The sequence below is a fragment of the Bubalus bubalis genome, chromosome 12 (genome assembly GCF_019923935.1).
Source record: "Bubalus bubalis isolate 160015118507 breed Murrah chromosome 12, NDDB_SH_1, whole genome shotgun sequence".
NCBI lineage: Eukaryota > Metazoa > Chordata > Mammalia > Artiodactyla > Bovidae > Bubalus > Bubalus bubalis.
In genome coordinates this window covers 29,294,847-29,315,749 of record NC_059168.1, presented here as the reverse complement: position 1 = coordinate 29,315,749, position 20,903 = coordinate 29,294,847, and the positions used below count along the sequence as shown (strand labels likewise).

The window sequence follows — 20,903 nt, the reverse complement described above, 5'->3', positions numbered from 1 at the left end:
CAGTAAAGAATCTGCCTGCAGTGCAGGAGACTGGGGTTCGATCCCTGGGTTGGGAAGATCTCCTGGAGAAGGAAATGGCAACCCATTCCAGTATCCTTGCCTGGAAAATCTTACGGACAGAGGAGCCTGGTGGGCTGCAGTCCATGAGGTTGCAAAGAGTTGGGCACGACTGAGCAACTGACCCTTACTTACTGGTTGACTTTAATGGGCATAAAGTCTAGAAATTCATCACAAGGCTATCAGCCTTGGCAGAGGATGATAACCTTTCACCAGACTTTAAAGATAGGTAATGATTTCAGAGACTCTTTGTATCCAGACTAATAACAATGATCCAGAGGACTTTTTTCCCTCCCAAATGTCTGCAAGAAGAGGGACCTTTAAATTACGCTGCCTGGAGACAAGCTTGAAGTAAAACATTGAAATGTGTTTGTAATCAATTTGCCTAATAAATTGTTTTTTTTTTGTTTTGGTTTGTTGGGGTTTTTTGGTTTGTTTTTTATGGCATGCCATGTGGCTTGCGGGATTTCAGTTACCTGCTGCTGCTAAGTCACTTCAATCGTGTCCGACTCTGTGCGACCCCATAGACGGCAGCCCACCAGGCTCCCCCATCCCTGGGATTCTCCACGCAAGAACACTGGAGTGGGTTGCCATTTCCTTCTCCAGTGCATGAAAGTGAAAAGTGAAAGTGAAGTTGCTCAGTCGTGTAGGACTTTTAGCGATCCCATGGACTGCAGCCCACCAGGCTCCTCCATCCAGGGGATTCTCCAGGCAAGAGTACCGGAGTGGGGTGCCATTGCCTTCTCCGTCAGTTACCTGACCAGGGACTAAACCCCAGGCCATGGCAGTGAAAGCCCAGAGTTCTAACCATTAGGCTACCCGCAAACTCTCTAAGAGATTGTTTTAACAGTATCTTTTCTTTAAAGCCATGTGCACAGATTAAATATTTATGATAAGTTTGAAAGGTGAAAGTATCTTTTCTTTAAAGCAATGTGCACAGATTAAATATTTATGATAATTTTGAAAGGTGAAAGTATCTTTTCTTTAAAGCCATGTGCACAGATTAAATATTTATGATAATTTTGAAAAGTGAAAGTCGCTCAGTTGTGTCCGACTCTTTGCAACCCCATGGGTTATACAGTCCATGGAATTCTCCAGGCCAGAATACTAGAGTGAGTAGCCTTTCCCTTCTCCAGGGGATCTTCCCAACCCAGGGATCGAAGCCAGGTCTCCTGAATTGCAGGCACATTCTTGACCAGCTGAGCCACAGGGAAGCCCAAGAATACTGTAGTGGGTAGCCTATCCCTTTTCCAGGGAATCTTCCTGACCCAGGAATTGAACCAGGGTCTCCTGCACTGCAGGCCGATTCTTTACCAACTGAGCTGTGAGGGAAGCTGATAATTTTGAAAGTTATGTGAAATAGTGTATCTTACAGAAATTTTATATATTTTCTAGACCCACTTAGGAAACTATGAGATTCTGAAAATAACAGATGAGGGATTTTGCAAAATCCCTTTGTAACTGGAAGACACCATATGCTTGATGGGGTGCAGCACTGGTGGCTGGGGGTGAAGAACCCGCCTGCAGGAGACCTGGATTTGATCCCTGGGTCGAGAAGATCCCCTGGAGAAGGGAATGGCAACCTACTCCAGTATTTTTGCCTGGAAAACTCCATGGATAGAGGAGCCGGCAGGGTACAGTCCATGGGGTCACATAGTGTCAGACATGACTAAGCAACTAACATACACAATAAAACCATTACCCCCAAATGGTTTTTACTTTTCTCATATTTATCAAATTTATAATAACACTTATTTATAATCAGAATAAGTGTTGGGCAAAAAAGCACACACACCTAACAAAGAGGCTCTTCAAAGAAGTAGTAAGATTTTTAAACAACCAAAAATAGAGAAATGTTTAGTAAATTTTGACGTGTTTAATTTAATCTTAAAAGTAAATTATTGTCAGTTCAGTTTTCTATGATAGTATGCCCATGAGAAATTCAACACCAATTTTGCCACCACTCTAGTTTCTAAAATTTTTATAATTTGGTTGTATTATCCCATTATTAAAAAGAGACAGTAAGTGAAGTGCTGTCAACCATGTCACTGCAGTTTCAGAGAAAGGAGGATTTAAAAGGGCCCTTGGAGCTGAGTAAGACATCTTTTTCTTTTTTAAACAGCTTTATGAAAACATAATTTACATACTGCACAATTCATGTAAAGTATTTAACTCAATGAAAGTATTAGTCACTCAGTTGTGTTCGACTCTTTGCAACTCCATGGACTATAGCCCTTGAGGCTCCTCTGTCCATGGAATTCTCGAGGCAAGAGTACTAGAGTGGGTCGTCATTCCCTTCTCCAGGGGATCATCCTGACCCAGGAATTGAACCAGGGTCTCCTGCATTGCAGGCAGATTCTTTACCATCCAAGCCACCAGGGAACCCCTGCCCTGGTGGCTCAGTGATTTGGGGTATACGAACAGGGTTGTATAACCATAACTGGACTTCCCAGGTGGTGCTAGTGGTAAAGAACCCGCCTGCCAATGCAAGAGACACAGGAAATGCGGGTTCAATCCCTGGGTAGGAAAGATCCCTTGGAGGAGGTCATGGCAACCTACTCCAGAATTCTTGTCTGGAGAACTCCATAGACAGAGGAGCCGGATAGGCTATAGTCCATAGGGTCACAAAGAGTCGGACACAACTGAAGCAACTTAGCACACAGGCAGGCATAACCATAATTACAATCTAATTTTAGAATATTTTGTCCCTCCAAAAAGGAACTGCACACCAATTAGCAGTCACTCCCTATTGCCCTTCCTAGCTCCTGGCAAACACAGATCAACTTTCTGTCCCTATAATTTTACCTTTTCTGGGCATTGCATGTAAATGGAATCATACAAGACAGGATGTTTAGTGACTGGCTCCTTTCACTGAGCATAATGTTTGAAGTTCATTCACATCGTATGTGTCACTCCTTTTTATTACCAAATAATATATCATTGTATGACTACACCACATTTTTTCTATTTATTCATCAGTCAGTGGACATTTGGATTGTTTCCACATTTTGGCCATCACGAATAATGCTGCTATGAATGTTCGTTTATAAGTTCTTATGTGGACATATGTCTGTTTTTATTTCTATTGGATATATACCTAGAAGTGGGATTGCTGGATCACACCTTTTAATGTATGTTTAATTGTAGTCCTCATGGTAAACTATAACCCGTATGTTTAACCTGCTATGTTTTACATCTTGAGGAATTGCAAAACTGTTTTCCAAAATGCCTGAAACATTTTACATTCTCTTCAGCAATGTATAAGGGTTCTAACTTTACCACATCCTCACCCACACTTGTTCCTGTCTTTTTGATTCTAGCCATCCTAGTGGGTATGAATGGTATCTTATTGTGATTTGATTTTCATTTCCTTAATGACTAATGATATTGAGCATCTTTTCATGTGCTCTGTATCTTCTTCTGAGAAAATATTTGGAAATTATATATATGACAAAGGATTTGTATCCAGAATATATAGAGAAATCTTACATCTCAATAATAGATAAATAAACCAGTGTAAATGTAGGCAAATAATCTGAAGAAGTCTATTTTTCATAAAGCTCTTTGGTTGGTTGATATAGGCAACAGAGACTCTGTGGTTTGAAAACACAATGTACTATTTCTATTTAAGAAGCTTGATAAAAAAAGGAAAAGAGATAGGAATGGCAGCTTCAGGGTCAGTGGGAATTGTTAGCAGGCGGGGGCATGTTTTAGGATGATCGGAAATAACAAATTATGTTGTATCTACAGAATGTGTTGTGTTTATTGAGGAGGGAAAACTTTCTCTTTACTCTCAAATTCAGTGACTGGGAGAATGTGAGTGTGAGTTAAACTAACAATAGACAGATTAACAGGGGAAAAGGCACACTTTTTATTAATATATACATGCACAGCAGTTCACAGAAATGTAAATATCAAAGAATTGGTTGTGTGTGTGTATATATATATATATATATATATATATATATATCCTCAAGGTCTTATATATTCTTTTAACAAAGGAGAGAGGGTTTGTCCTTCCAGAGATGATACATTTTCAGGAAGTAACCACGAAATATATGGGAGAACTAATGGAGGATAGGGGTACTGTAGTAGGGTCTGGTTATGCAAACTCATCTCAGTATCAACTCTCCATCTCTGGTTCAAAGGATGATTCAAGGGGAAGCACCTTCACAAAGGGAAATTTATGCCCTGATTTCAGGCAGATAAGAGGTGGGTGAAGAATTTTTTCTGCATCTGTTGATTGTCATTTGCCTTGGGCAAAAAGAACCCTTACACCAAAGTGGCATATTTAGGGGTAGCATATCCTAACCTCCTTTGTGTTGAAAGGAGTGGAGGCTAAAGTGCTAAGAAAGCCGTCATGAAAGGGGATCTTAAGCTGGGCCTTGACTAAGTAGAGGATACTGCAGATGTAAGAAACAACATAAGACTGTGGTACACCCGAAACTTAGGTAACATTGTATATCAGCTATACCTCAATTTAAAAAAAAAGAAAGAAAAGATATGGTCAAGCCCAAGAAAAGTATAAAAGGACCTGGGAACACGAACATTTGAGGAATGGAAAGAAAAATTTTGCATATAGCAAAGTTGGATATATTGAGTATAATGGGAAATAAAATATATTTTGACTGTGTTGTTCTGGGATAATACACAAGAAAGACTGGGAGTGAAGAGAGCTTGGTATTAAGTAAAATTACATCTAGGCAAGTGGTAAAGTTGTGGAATGGAGACAAAGGAGGAACCAAGGGAGGCCAGGCGGAGTGACCATAGAGGACTGGATGCCATTCAGGGACCACTCCTGTGTATGCCATTGGTCTCACCCCACCACTGCCCATGAGAGTCTTCTCAACTGTTCTCCCTTTTTGTCACAAGATCTCAAGTCCTAGGTAGGGATGCCTGTGCCCTAGATGTTCAGGGCAGAGGGAACATCACTGCTTTTAAACGTCTGCAGAGGGAGGTGAAGAATTGGCTCCCACCAATACCATACACAGGAGAATTCTCCCCAAATGGAAGAGGGGATGGGATGCTGGGCAGCCAAAAGGGGAAGGAGTGCCCAGTGCAGGTCCAGACTGGAGGAGGAAGGGGTAGAAAAATGCTGTGATCAACTTTAGGCAAATCGTTCTGGGAGCAATTTAGCATTTGGGCTAGAGAAGGAATAGATTGGTGGCAAAGTGTGTGTGTGTTAGTCACTCAGTCATGTCCGACTCTTTGTGACCCCACGGATTGGGGCCTGACAGGCTCCTCCATCTATGATTTTCCAGACAAGCATACTGGAGTGGGTTGCCATTCCATTCTCCAGGGGGATATTCCTGACCCAGGGATCAAATCTGGGTCTCCCAAATTGCAGGCAGACTCTTTACCATCTGAGCCACTGATCTGGGCTAGAGAGGGAATAGACTGGTGGCAAAGAGATCAGTATAAATGTGTTAAGGAAAGGCAGATTGGAGGTAGACTTATTCCTGAGGGAGAATCTCAGGGACTGATGACCAAAACGATGGAGAAGGTAAGAGAGAAAAAAGAATTTAGGACTTGTTACATGGTGACAATGTCACTAGCTGATTCTGAGGATATAAGTGATGGACTAAGTTTTTGGAGGGTGATGAGGTCATTGGGCGCTCCAAGTGGCACTAGTGGAAAAGAATCTGCCTGCCAATGCAGGTGATACAAGAGACCTGGGATCCATCCCTGAGTTGGGAAGATCCCCTGGAGAAGGAAATGGCAACCCATTCCAGCATTCTTGCCTGGGAAATCCCATGGACAGAGGAGCCTGGTGGGCTACAGTCCATGGGGTTGCAAAAGAGTTGGACACGACTTAGCAACTAAACCTCAATTCACCCTTTGTGCCTGCTCTGAAGCTTTGTCAAAAGAGGGCGCTGGAGCAACACTGCAAGAGGAAAGGGTATTGTTTCCCTTGTGGCACCGGCCACTTCCCCCAGGTGCTCAGCTGTGCAGGGATTCTGCAGCCCTGGGCAGCTTCCCTGAGCACAGCACCCCCCCCCCCCCCGCCCCCAACTGTAAAAAGCAGCTTTGTACAGTGCCTTAGGTGTCAGATCTTTCCCTTAGCACCCTAGAACAGGGGTCAACAAACTTCTGTAAAGGGCCAGAGTAGTGAGGCTTTACTTCCCATTACGTCTGCGTCTGCTGCTGTTGCTGCTAAGTCGCTTCAGTCGTGTCTGACTGTGTGTGACCCCACAGACGGCAGCCCATCAGGCTCCTCTGTCCCTGGGATTCTCCAGGCAAGAACACTGGAGTGGGTTGCCATTTCCTTCTCCAATGCATCAAAGTGAAAAGTGAAAATGAAGTCGCTCAGTCGTGTCCGACTCTGTGCGACCCCATGGACTGCAGCCCACCAGGCTCCTCCATCCATGGGATTTTCCAGGCAAGAGTACTGGAGTGGGTGCCATTGCCTTCTCCTCCCATTAGGTCAGTCTGTCACAATTAGCTGCCCTTGTAGTGAAAAACAGCCACACTCAACACATGAACGAGTGTAGCAGTGCTCCAGTAAAACTTTGTGGACACTGAAATTTTTATTCCGTGTAATATTTTGCATTATTTTACATATACTGAAATATCCTATTTTTTTTCAATTGGTTAAAAATGCAAAAACCATTCTAGCTCCGTTTTGAAAACAGGTGGTAGACCAGGCTGCAGGCTGTAGTTTGATGACTCCTGTTCTTGAGGGCAAATTTTCCCAGTAAATTCCAAAAGAGCACCACAGGAACTTCTCTGCTCGTTGTCGAACCACAGGTCTCTTCATCAGCCCTCTCCCAGGTCTGAACTCCAGCCCAGGGTGTATACAGTTTCTTTGGGTGCTGTCTCAGGCCTAGGGTAATGGCTATTTTCATATTTGTCTATTTGTCTTTAAAGTTCTCATTACTTTCGAGGACTGATTTTTGTTGCTGCATAACAAATTATGACAAATTTAGCATCTTAATAAACATTTATCACTTCACTTTCTGAGAAAGGAGTCCAAGCACAGGATCTTTTCATCAGGGTCTCAAGACTGCAGTGAAAATGCCACCAGGGTGCAATCTCATCAAGAACTGTAGTCCTCTTCTGAGCTCATTTGTTGAGAATTCACTCCCATGGTTGAGTGACTGGGCCCTTGGTTGCCCAGCCATTTCCTGATGGGTGACTCTCTCCAAAACATGGCAGTCTGCTTTACAGTTAACAAGAGAGTACATCTATTTCCGCTTTTTGTCTCCTACTTTTAGGCAGTCTTTTGTAATCTCCCTTTTGAGTCAAGTGAAGAGGGATCATAATTGCATCTGGAAAATCCCTTCGCTTTTCCCATGTAACTGAATCTCAGGAGTTATCACCTTATCATATTCACAGATCCTGCCCACACTCTAAGGGAAGGAATTATATAGAGCATATATATCATGGGTAAGAAATCTTAAGGGCCATCCTAGAATTCTGCCTACTACGGAAGGGATAAAAATCATAGGTAAATGCTTAAATACAGCTTTTAAAATTTTCTTTAACATTCTTTTTATAGTATTTTTTAAAGTTTCTTATCAAAAGCAAAATATTTCAGGATACTTTAACTTCATATAAAATGTGTTTGTACCATAATAATTCAGTTGAAAAACTGATGCTTCTAATACAACCAACCATGGAATTCACGTTCCACAACACTGTCCATCAATTCAGCCTTAAGGTATTAGTCTGCCAAATGCCACTTTGTCTGAAATAGAATCTTAGATGGATTCAGAATAAAATTGCTTGTTTTTTCTGTGTAGAAGTTATACATTACATTATTAATTTTATATTGAGTATACATGATTATGTGGAGGAGGAAATGGCAACCCACTTAGCACGCCTACATGCACACATACGTGATTACAAGGACTCATGCAAATTCTAATTTGTAGCTAGCATTCAGAGCATTTCTTAACCTATTATCTTATGTGTATACTATGAAATTTGATTCAATGTGATTCAAAAGTTAGGAAACTTTTTTAATGTTTATTTCATAGTTCATAAAAAAAGTTTATATGTACAAGACTCAAAGTAAATAGGAAAGCAGCTATTTAATCACAAATGGACAAGCCAGTAGTCATTTCAGACTACCGTGGAAGCATATTTAATGCGTGCCCTTCAATGTTAGGCATAAGTAATTCAAACTATCAGTCCAAATTCTGGGTTTTAGATCTGTATCTATAGGACACTTGTAGTCAAATTTTAAGATTGGTAAAGTCAATTTCAGACTGTTTATATTTTGAGTACAGGTTTAACTAGTACAAACATATGATGTTAACTAACAACACAACAGTGGTCTTCAAAGATCTTCTCTTCGCCCCATGCGCATGTTTATAATCTGAGTCTGTTTACTCATTTCCCTTCTTGTAGTTATTCTTCAAACTAGTGTTATGCATTGAGTTCCCTATGCATCTCACCCATCTCCTTTATCTGAAATAGAGGGGAAAAGATAAAAAAATTTTTAATAATTTTTCAATTTTTTGTTCATTCTGAAAATAGCTTAAAAAACAAAAAGCAAGAAAATTCTCTTCCACATTTATGACATTTAAATTTTTTTGAAGTGTATTACAAGGAAATATACATTGAATACATGATCCAAATTGCTTTTTAGTGATAAGATGGCCAGTGACAGAAGTAGAAGGTAAGCTAAATATTTAAGGAAGAACCATTTTCTATTATCAGTCTTTTTTATGGGTGAGGGAATTGAAGTTTAAAATTAAATGATTTTTGTCTCAGGTTGCAAAATTAATTGCAGACAGAACCAAGACAAGGTAATGACAACTACTCCAGATGGCAAACATCTTGCTGTGTGGCAAGCACGGGACTGAAACTTTACATAGATTACTCTCTTTAATCCTTACAAAGGGTCTGTACTATCATCCCCATCTTACAGATAAAGGAAACATGGAGGCTTAAAGGAAGTTAAACAACTCACCCAGCTATTAAGTGGTCAGAATTCAATATAATCTGGTCTGTACTGTGAGACTCTCCCTAAGATCCTAAGGTCTACACTGTAAAGGGACTCCAGTGTAGTTGAGATCCATTAGTGTCTGGAAGGTATAGTGATTATGAGGAATAAGAGATTAAACAAGGGCCTTTTAATTAAATAACCCACTTACCTCAGCTTTCTCATACTTTGTCATGCTTTTCTTTCTGGAAACAACCTAAGTGGAAGAAAAATGATTACTATTTGAGGACTGCTACCCAAACAAAAAACTAGTCTAAATTGACATACATATTTTTAATGAACACAATTCTGATCTGAACAAACTTAATTTTAAAATCCATAGATATTGTTTTTAAAAGCATCAAGAAAACAATGAACAATCTTCAGTGAAATTTAACAGCCTAGTGTTCATTCTTCCACATCTTGTTCCACCCTAATAAGAATATAACATGTATGGGGGTCTAAAAATGGGATCATGCAATATAATTTCCCTCTTTACACAGCCTGCATCTGCATCACAGGAATTCTTCCAGATCGAAAGCTATGGGTAGAACTCTTTCTCTTTAGTATGCCATTTTATTCCACAGCATGGATGCCCCAGAATTTACTTATCCATTCTCCCCTGGACATACACTCAGGCTGTGTCCAGATTCATCCTTACTAGCAACACAATACATGACCTTGACCATACTTCCTTATTACTTGTGCTTTTATTTCTGTAGGACAATTAGATTCCTATGATCAACCTTTCATGTATTTATTTGCCGTCTGGAATTCCTTTTCTGTAAGTTGTCTGCTGCTGCTGCTGCTAATTCGCATCAGTCGTGTCCGACTCTGTGCAACCCCATAGACGGCAGCCCACCAGGCTCGCCCATCCCTGGGATTCTCCAGACAAGAACACTGGAGTGGGTTGCCATTTCCTTCTCCAATGCATGAAAGTGAAAAGTCTACTCACACCTATTACCATTTCTTTCTTTAGTTTCATCAGTTTGTAAGAACTCTTTATATATTATGCATAATAACTTTTTTGTTTTATTCATAGTGAATATTTTCCCTGAGCCTATCATTGATACACATATATATATTTTTTCACTTTACAGCATCTCTGCCATACAAAATACTTAATTTCAATGAAGTCAAATATATGACTTCCTTCATGGACTCCAGATTTCCCACCTTACTTGGTTTCTTTTACTACAAGGTTGTACAAACATTTCATAAATTAATTTTGAGGCTTATTTTACTCTTTAACATTTTGAACTATAACCCATCCAGAATTTGTGTTTGAACACGGGTGAACTGGCCCACTCCTCGCGTGCTGCTGTGCTTCAGAAGGTGCTATTCACACATAGCTGAGCAATGTGGCCAGCTCTGGTGGGGTGAAATAGGAATCCAACTTTTGTTTTCTTCCAGATGGATAGCAAAAAAATGTAAGCTGCCATATACCCTCAAATCTATGTCTTTATTCTGTCACGTTGGTAAGATTTCCTTACGTATCTACAACAAACCCTGCTTCTCAGGTGATATGGTCTTCTTCTGAAGCACTGCTAAGTTCAATTTACTACTCTTTTATTTAAACTGTGGCTTCATGTTTCTCTCTTTTAACTCTTTTTTATGCTAACATTGTGTTTCAGTGTTAACATGTGTTCACAACGTGTTCAAAAAAATGCAGTTTCATCTCACTGAGTGGTTTGGAAATTCAGATTATTTCCCACTTAACCTGGCAAGAGTGTTAAACCACACTCCTGTGTGCAGTGCGGACAGCTAAAGGACACTGGCTACTCAATGGCCACACAAACAGCCTGTGAAGTGCTCAGCTACAAGCTTCTCTCAGATCAGCATCCTTTCTTCATAAGGCTGACTATTTTACAAAAAGGGGCCAGAAATGCAATAGATTCATTCAGCATAAAGAAGTACAACAAATGAAGATTTTGTTTCATTAACTTATTTTGGAACATGGTTGGGGCTCTTTCATATTATCACCATTTCTTGAAAGAAAAGATCCTTAAATGAAATTTTACTTGTTCCAAACTCACCAGCACAATGATTCCAGCAATAATTGCTACTACCACAACCACAATGACGGCAATAATACCAGCTTGTAGACCCTGCATTGAAAATTCAGGTGGTTTTTCATCAACATAGTAAATTGAAGTTCGACCAGGATCCAGATCCAGTAGTTCCCCATTTACTCTCAGGTCCATCCTTTTGGAATGGAACAAGGATTCATCTTTAACCTATATTGAAGAGAAAAGCAATTTAAAATAGTTAAGAAAAACCCACCACAGCCATGAATTATGTGCCAATTATGTACCAAAAGAACTGCTGCCAAGAATCTTTATGGTTTTGGTGATAACAGCCTCATCCATTGAAATAAAAAAAAAAAACTTTATGACAGGAAATTTCCAAACATATATAAAAGTAAAAATTGTAGTATAATAAGGTCCATATACCTATTACTCAGGTTCTATAAACACAGGGCCAATCTTATCTATTCTTCCTTCTCTCCCAACCCCCTAGCCTCCCCTTGGCCTGGGTACTTTTTTGGTTTTTTTGGCTACACTGCACAGTTTGTGAGATCTTAGTTCCATGACCAGAGATTGAACTTGGGCCCTTGGCAGTGAAAGCACAGAGTCCTAACCACTGGATAGCCAGGTAATTCCCTAGCCTGGTTATTTTGAAGTGAATCCCAAATTTCATCAGAAAATAGCTCACTTTAGTATATTAAACACACATTTTAATCCCACCAGTTAAACAGCAATTTTTACAGAGTCTCTTGTTCATAGAAATTATAGTAGGGAAGACTAGACTCACAAGCTAAATAACTGCCAAGGAGGTAACAAGAATCATAAGAGAGAAGATATTCTAGGCATAACAATTTGATAAAAAGGCATAAATATACGAACAAGTAAAAAAGTGTATAAGAAAGGTGCATGTGAACGAAAAGGAGGACAAAATTAACTGCCACATGAGAACCACTGGAGAATATTTATTCATAATAGTTGATCTAAAAGTAGAGAAATAGATGAAAGACATTTCTAAAACAGAGATAAAATAAGAAAGATTATACTCACATCTTTTTCAAAATAATAAGCCACATCAGCAATATCCACATCATTCTGAGTTTTCTGAGAAGAATTTTGTACCAGATCAATAGTGATAACATCATTCTCATACTGGGGCAGGGTGGGGGTGGGGGGGAGGGAATAAAAAATACAAATTAATATTACTATAACAAAAACTGTATGAAAATATGAAAATATCATTGTTCAACAATCAGAATATTCAGTGTTTGATTGTCTGTAACCTGCATGTGCTGGTGTTTCTTGTCATTAGTGGATAATTTGGTTTATCATTAACAATAACATCAAAATCTTTGGAAGGTTAAATCAATCCAAGGGATAGAAAAAATAGCAATGCAAACAAAGATAATTATATTTTTTTTTTCCAAAAGAGAATTTTCTTTTCCTGAAAAGATTTTGAACAAGATATTAAAGTACCTCATTTACTAAAATGCTAAAGAAATGCAATCCAAAACCATTTACCATGTTCTGCTTTTAGGAAGGAAAAAAGCATATCCCTACCAAAGTCTTTTAAAAAATGATGTCAATTTTTTGCCTTGAAAGAATTCCATCACACTATTCGAGCATTTTTCAAGCAGAGTTGAAAGAGTTAAGGAAGGGCTAACTGGTTAAAGACTAGCTCCTGAAACCAAAGACAATAGGACTAAGTAGCATCCTGAAGTAAGTAGTCAATCCTAAAGCAACCAGTCAGTCCTAAAGGAAATAAACCCTGAATATTCATTGGAAGGACTGATGCTGAAGCTGAAGCTCCAATACTTTGGCCACTTGATGTGAAGAGCGACTCACTGGAGAAAACCCTGATGCTGGGAAAGATTGAGGGCAGGAGAAGGGGGTGACAGAGGATGAGATGATTGGATGGCATCACTGACTGAGCAGACATGAGTGTGAGCAGACTCCAGTCAATAATGAAGGACAGGGAAGCCTGGCCTGCTGCAGTCCATGGGGTCGCAGAGTCAGACACAACTGAGCAACTGAACAACAAAAGTAAATATTGCCAAAAGCAACCAGAGAGCGAGATTTTCCAAGGTAAAAAGACTGGCATGTGCTGGGGAAACTAAGAGACACTACCTTTTCTGTAAGGGTAAACTGAGGTTTTTCAAGAGTATGGAGGGAAAGCAATAACAGGGGATTCTTTAGATTAAGAGCCCAGGGCTTACAGTGTTATTCAAATACAGTTCAACCACTATCAAAAATCATACCCAAACCAAACTGTCCAACCAACTCTCTGTTAAAGCCCATCTGCTTCAAAAAAAAGAAACTTACCAGAATATTTGTGATATATTTTGGATCCAGTTGATAACGATTTGTGATTACCTCCTTGAATGCACTGTAAATAGAAAAAAAATTATGCCATTTTGCAACTATCATCAAAATAATTCATATTCCAAAAATAATAATTCATATTGATGCAAAAACTGTTGAGTTCTAGTTTTAATAGAAACAGGACATTTACACAGTATCCAAGTACCTGCCCACAGATTATATTAATTACAAAGAGAAAAGTGGTATCCACAGTGGAGAAACCTGGTGGACCCCGACCACAGTTAACATCACTAGTGAAGGCACGAGCTGACCTTGTGTGCCTCCCAGTGTGAAGTACTGAGAGGGACACAAGGTCATTGTAAGTAGTTTTTTTGTCAAAAATGCATTACTTGTATTTAATTATAAGGAAACATGAGACCAATCCAAAATTGAAGGACAGTCTATAAAATAATTTGGCCATACTCTTCAAAAATATCAATGTCATGGTTTATAATTTAATTAAAATTTTCAATTTTATTGGAAAGACAAAGAAAGGCCAAAGCAGTGTTCCATATTTAAAGAGACTGAACAGTCATAACAACTAAATGCATGATCATAGATTGGGTTCTGAGTTAGAGGGGAAAAATTTGCCACAAAAAATATTGGGAAAACTGGAACAATATGGTTTAATGTTAAATTTCCTGAATTTGATAACTGTACAGTGATTATGTAAGAGAATGCCTTCTTTTTTTCTAGGAAAAGATACACTATAGTATTTAGGGATCAGGATGCATGTTATCTAGAATTTGCTCTCAAATGGTTCTGCAGAAATAATATTTATACATGCTCAGATAGATAACAGAAAGTACACACACACACATGCATACTCATATAAAATATGGCAAAATCTTCACTGGTGAATCTGAGCAAAGGTTACTGTATAAGAATCTGTACAATTCTTGTAACTCTATCTTTTAAAGTTAAAAAATATTATTTATATTATCCTATTTTTCAGAAATATGAAAAAGTAATGAGACTTTAATTTATCTAACGGTGTAAAATGGAAGATTTGAGTGTCAACTGTACAAATATAATGTATTTAATAGCACTTACGACTGCAAACTTTGAAGATCATAAGGTTTTTCCCTTGTTTTGTGTTTTAGTTCAATGATGATCCAGCTATAAAGAAACAGTATTGATTAAACATAACAACTCTGCCTTTTATATTATTTTCTTAATAAGCTAATACCAAAATTCCCACATGGAATTACAAGGAAATTAACAGAAAAAGGATCTATACTATAGATATGCCCTTCATTTCTTCCTTGGCCCTCAGACACTGTTTATAAAGAACTCAGCCATTCTAACATAGACCTTCTGGCCACCACAGTCAAGATCATATAAAGCCAAGGCTTAGCTGGTCATGGTGGGCCACATTCAAGTGAAAAAAAAAAAAGGCACTGAGAGAAAACAGAAAACTGGCCGCAGGCCTCCAGAAGACAGAAGTGGAGAGAGTGCCTGCCTTGGCTGTGATAACTTTCCAGTCTGTCTCTTCCAATAAAATCTTTTTGGCTTAAACTAGCTGGAGTGTGTTTCCATTCCTCTTCATTATATAATCCCTAAAACAATCATATCTCCCTTTAAAATACAATAAATAAACAAATACATGAGTAGCGTAAATTGTTCATGTACACTGAACACCAATCCAACTTAAAATACTGAACAGTGTTAAGTAAAAATATATAAGCAAAAGGAAAAACATTTAAAAATAAGATATAATACATTGCTAGTAAATTCACAGAAGATCTCTGGAAGGTTATGGCATGTGACATCAATTCTACAGAAGTAAACTGAGTAACCAGGGGGTTGAGATGGGATAGGATTGAGATGGGATTGTCACTGTCACTCTTTTTTCTCTTTTGAATTCTAAATCACAAAATCACGTTACATGTTCAAAAGTACATTTAATTAAATGAATTCAAAAAGCATGAAAACAAGTAATATAAAGGCAGCCCAACTCACTAGGTCCTCACTGGCTCGGAGCAGGAGATTTCACTGTCCTTATCGGTTCTTCTGACCCCAGCAGTGTTCACACACCAGCACGTGGAGGTGCCGTTGCACTGCTTGGCTTTAAAGAGCCCCTTGTCGTCACACTCGGGATCATAAAGCCCGTCATTATTCTGGATGGCGCCCTCTGGTTTCCCTCTTCTCCCGGACTTTGAGTAATTCATTTCTGCCTTCATCACCAAGCATTTAGTAGCCACTGAAAGGAAAGTGTCATTACAAACTGAAAAATAACTGCAGTTTTGTGTTTAAAGAAAAAATTTAATTCACTCCAAATTCCCACGGCCAAAGATTATTACAGATTTTACAAGTTTTCATGTTCACTTTCTAAATCATAAGAAACTTCAAAGATGAGATAATGTTGACAAAATAGCATGATTCAGATTTGAGCCAATTAAACACTTCCAACTCAAGACATATCAATTAAAGAAGTATACATCAAATAAAACTTAAAGGCAATGAGGATATTCTACTCACATTTTGTGCAAATGACGGAATGCTGTGTACCAACTGAGGTGCACTGGCACTGACCGAGCGCGTTCACAGAGCAGTCTGTGGTCAATTTGTAGTTTTCACACACACATCCTGGGGAGGGGAAAATCCACTTTAAAAAGGAGGATGCAACTATCAACTCTGATGTTGAATCAGCTAAAGTATGTTCTGACAATAATCCCCAAGTTACGGGACATGTCACAGCCTTAAAGAGTGGTCCTGAATGTTTAACTTTTCAGCTACAATTGAAGTGGCTGACACAATGCTAAATAGGCAGTCTAATTTGCATACTTTCCTACTTTTCTTTTTTAAACCAAGAATAAACCCTCCAAACACCAGATTCAGCTTTGCCTTCATGATACTCCCAGACTCAGCTTCTTCCGTCCTGTCCTGCTAAACACTCGCTGCTGGTCATGACTCTTCCTCAAAATCAACAACACACTACTATATATAAAATAATCAATAAGGACCTACTGTATAGCACAGGAACTCTACTCAGTATTTTTTAATAACCTATATGGGAAAAGAATTTGAAAAAATGGATATATGTACCTGTATAACTGAACCACTTTGCTATATACCTGAAACTAGTATGTTATAAATCAACTAGATCCCAATATAGAATAAAAATCAAGTTTAAAATGCCAATTCTAGGATCTGTGAATAACTCACATTACTTCCCTCTTCCCACCCTTTAATTAATAAGAGATACTTCTTCTGAGACTTAATGGAAATGTACTCAATCCCTGGACAATTTTGTGTCTTGGAAAAATTTTATTTTCAATTGAATTGGGAGGTACCTCTTTTCTAACTAAATTAAATCCTAGTACCTGATTTTGAAAGTGCTATTAAGTAGCCCATCCTGGATATTGATGTCAGTTTAATATTTATATTTTTGACTATCTCAAAAGCTCATTTTAACTTCAAACTGACAAGTCCATTTCTTTTATTAGTCTAGATAAGAGCGTGCAAGATTCTAAACAAACACTAACTTTAACAGGCTGAAGAACTGATATATTGAAACTTCATATCTCAAGTTGTCTTTAATTTTTCCCTATTTAAATTTTAATCAATATGAACCACCTATATAATCTGTTCATCACTAAACTCAGTATTAGGGTCACAAAAAGAAAGTCTAGTGGCTGTCCTCAAGGAGTTAAAAATCTTACACTGCATTATGCTATATACCTGCTCAGAGAACAAAGTTATGCCTAAACACCGTGAAATTTTAATGTGACAATCAGGCACACACTTCCTGAACGTACTCCTACAGCAGCTGTTATCCCTTTAAAGCAATTTGTTTTGGTCCTGCCGCAGGGCATGCGGAAACTTAGTCCCCCAACCAGAGGTCCTACCAGCGCCTCCGGTAGTGGAAGCATTGAGTCTTAATCGCTGGACCGCCAGGGATTCCCACTTTAAAGCAATTTAAAATTAAGTATTTAGCCTCAGGCTGAACTTGAAATAACTTGAGTTGATTAAACTGCATTATTCTGAAAGTGTAATGAATTAGGCCGAACCCTGTTTGTGAGACTATAAAAATAAAAGCCTTTCCAGAAATCTGGTTAAACGACACCTCACTGCTAGCCACCACCTTACAAATAAATCAAGAGATGGAGGCCAAGATGTTTATTCCAGAGTAAGGAAACCTGGAATCAAATTACACGTCCAAGTTTAGGATAATGATGCAACCTTCCCGACTACAGATTGTTTTATATCATTTAAACCGTGTTTTTCAAGACTAAAGGAAAGGGAAAACAATACAATGTGGGGAGTGAGGACGGAGGGGATCAAGACCTAAAACAATGTGTTTAGGTTTTGGGTAATATTTAGAGCAAAGTCTGAAAGAAAAATATATCTAATTATTAATTACAGGATTCTTTTAAAATGGTGGCATTATTGTTTTAACTCTTAACGATTACCGATATAGCTGGATTTCCTACAATAAACTTGGCATTACGTATATAATCCTTAAAGAGAAAATATCCATACACCGGGTAGTCAAGGCCCAGGAGGACGCCCCGTCCCCCGCCTCTCCGCACAGGTGCACAGCGGCCCCAGAGGCCTCGCCGCAGTCACCGGCCCCCGCCTGAGACACATCCGGGGCCCGCCGCAGGTGCCCTGGGAGGGGCGGGGCCGAAGGTCGCCGTCGCAGAGTCCCCTCCCGGCCCGGGCAGGTTTCCGCCTCGACAAAACCTCAAGTGCGCAGGGGCCGGAGGAGGTGGGCGCGCCGAGGCAGCGGCGAACGCGGCCGCTCAGTTCCCTACCGGCCCCTCCGCCCCTGCCCTGGGCCATTTTCCCAGAGAGGCGAGCAGAGCGCCAAGCGAGGCTGCTCCCTCCCGCCTCGAGAGTGGGCGCCTTCCCGCCACCTCCCACCCTCAGGGGGCCTGGGCAGCCCCGCGCCGTCCATCTCCAGGCGGGAAACCGCGGCCCCTTCCCCGCAGTCTACATCTAGGGCACCGAGGACCGCCACCACCACCGCCCCCGCCCCGCCCCCCGGTCCTCCTATCTCCACGACTCCGCTCCTTACCTTCCTGGGCTGCGGCCACCGCCGCCGTCGCCGCGGCGACCAGGAGCCCGAAAGCCAGGACCTGGGGGGGCGCCATGCTGCGCGCGCCGAGGACCAGGGCGCTAGAGCGCGAGGGCGCCAGGCGGGTCGAGGGCTGCCGCGAGAACGAGCGGACAGAGTAGGTCGTCGCAAGCCCACTGGCCGGCCGAACGGCGTGAGGCGTGGGACGCGCGGGTCCGCGTCGAGAGGACTGCAGCGAGGAGTTCGGGAATCAGACGACGGTGCTAGCTGGCCGACGGACTGCGCGACTTGGGCGCGCGGTAGAGCGGAGCAGACCTGCTTGACCTGGCAGCCCCGCCCCCGGCCCCTCCCCGGTCTCTGCCCGCGGCGGCTCACCTCCGCAGGCCGGTTCTCCGCGTTGTTACCGCCGGGGGGCGGGGGCAGGGAACAGGATCCCCTCCCCTCCCCCACCCGGGACGCGGCCGTTGGGATATCACCCTCTTCCCAGGTGTGCGCCCGGTCTGCCCGGTCCCCGCCGCCTCCAGGTTCCTCCTCCCGCGGCGGCCGGTGAGGTGGGAAGGGTGGGACCCTGGAGAAAGTTGGAAAATACCGACACTTCTTTTTCACCAGTGAGAGCACCACTCTGAAACCTCGAAGAAATGGGGTCTGGAGGAAAGAGTGAGGGGGCAGGGAGGTGGAAGGTGGACGGTGAAACGGAATACAAAGAGAGGCGGAAGAACCGTCCCAACCTCCGTAAAAACAGGCCTCTGACTTTACCTGGCGGTTTAACTGTAGGCCTGTGAAACGAAAAAAAGAAAAATAAATCTCTCTAGCTCTCAGGATGACAAACTCTTGTTCCTTATTATTCTCAATGTCTTTTCCATTTCTTATAAGCCTTTTTTAGCATTTGAAGGTTTAAGAGAAGGTGTTCCCATTTCTCTACTTAAAAAAAAAAAAAAAAGAGGTGTTCCCATAGAGGGGAATGCTGGAAACTGAATTTATCTGGGTTGATTAATATTAGAGAACAATGCTGGTAAGTACTGCAAAAATATAAAGAAGTAGAAACAAAGGACAATTATTTCAGCGCAAATGAATTCAAATTACAAGCTGTTGTTACACTCAAAATAATTGTGACGTGAAACTTTTAATAACTATTAAAGTATTAAGTGTATTTAATGTTATTTTTGTTAGCTGCAATATCATTATGACCTATTTTTAAGTCTTTTTTCCAGCTTAAATTATCAAAGAGTTCAAAAGCGGAAAAGCGAAAAGGCAATTTAAAGATTCAACTAATTTTGATTAATTTTTACAAATATATATAAAATCATGGATTATGCTTTTATTGAGCAATAATTTAAGTGTGTTGTGAACCTGGTGGGCTACACTCCTTAGGGTCACAAAAGAGTTGGACAAGGCTTAGGGACTAAACAACAACTCTCCTGACTCTCCTAATGTAAATAATTACATTGTTGAAGTAAATACTAATATAATGTGAATTTTACTGGGACATTAAGTTATTTAATTATTTGATTATTGACATCTTAAGGAAATCCTATCAGTGTTTTAAATCTGAAAATCTGGACTAGACCTGAGTTCTGGAACTTTGTGATCTTTTCAAAAATTTCTTCAAATGAAAAGACTGTTACTATCAAATCAGGAACAACTATCAACCAGATTTTTGTTATCTTCTGCATTTGGGCTGTTTCAGGAAGTTACACACCGCCAGCCCCCAAACTACGCACGCTTTTCCCAAGAATAACTGGTTATTGTGGCTTTGTTTGCAAAATACTCCATTGCCAAATCTGAATCTGTTATCTACCTAATCCAGAAAAATCAAATCTTTTAAAAGCTTGACAGCTCTTTATTAAACGTGCGTTTCATTAAAGTGAATTGAGTAAACATGACTATTAAATAAATGACAAAATACCACAGTAATCTGACTTGTAATATATGAATATACATCCAAGATATTGTTTCTTTTTATGGCTCTTAACTCATTCTCAATTTGTCACTGCTCAAAATTGCTCTCATTTTATACTTTGTGAATCTTTTGTAGGTTCAGTGCTGTATTTAAGAACGTTTCTTAATAGTTTCATACACAAGTATACTGTTTAAATTGTTCTTAAGTTTTACAGGTGTTGCTTTTTAATTTTCACAGTAGTCAGTTTGATATCTAATATTTGACTAAGAAAAATATGACTTAAAATTTGTATCTAAACTTCTTTGACAAAACTCACAGCCCATCAGTTAAGAATCCAATTGAAAAACCAATGTCAAAGAAAAGGATGGATAGAAAAAGAAACTGGTTAAGAAAGATATAATGGGTAGTGCAAAACATTGCTATCATAGGGATTTGGGTTGTGACTTTCCCTTGAAATCAAAAAGATAATGTTAAATATAGTTTTGGAGATAAGTTAGTATCCTGTTCTTTAAAAAAAAGTGCTGTTTAAGAAAATTACTCATTTTATACTCAATATTCTATAGTACAGTTTCTTCACAGAGATTTTAGAGTGTGTGTGTGTGTAAAATT

At 39.9% G+C, this 20,903-nt stretch overlaps 1 protein-coding gene across 1 annotated transcript; it reads right to left on the bottom strand.

Annotated features, from left to right (window-relative positions):
* Positions 1-8,005: 8,005 nt before the first annotated feature.
* On the bottom strand, positions 8,006-18,783 carry EPCAM (epithelial cell adhesion molecule). The gene is made up of 9 exons (XM_006048041.4): positions 18,395-18,783; positions 15,853-15,960; positions 15,334-15,574; positions 14,425-14,490; positions 13,333-13,396; positions 12,061-12,162; positions 11,023-11,223; positions 9,159-9,203; positions 8,006-8,469 (listed from the first exon to the last, which is right to left on the bottom strand). The coding sequence occupies exons 1-9, from the start codon at positions 18,468-18,470 to the stop codon at positions 8,428-8,430; spliced, it is 945 nt and encodes a 314-aa protein (XP_006048103.3). The 5' UTR covers positions 18,471-18,783; the 3' UTR covers positions 8,006-8,427.
* Between the last annotated feature and the right edge of the window lie 2,120 nt (positions 18,784-20,903).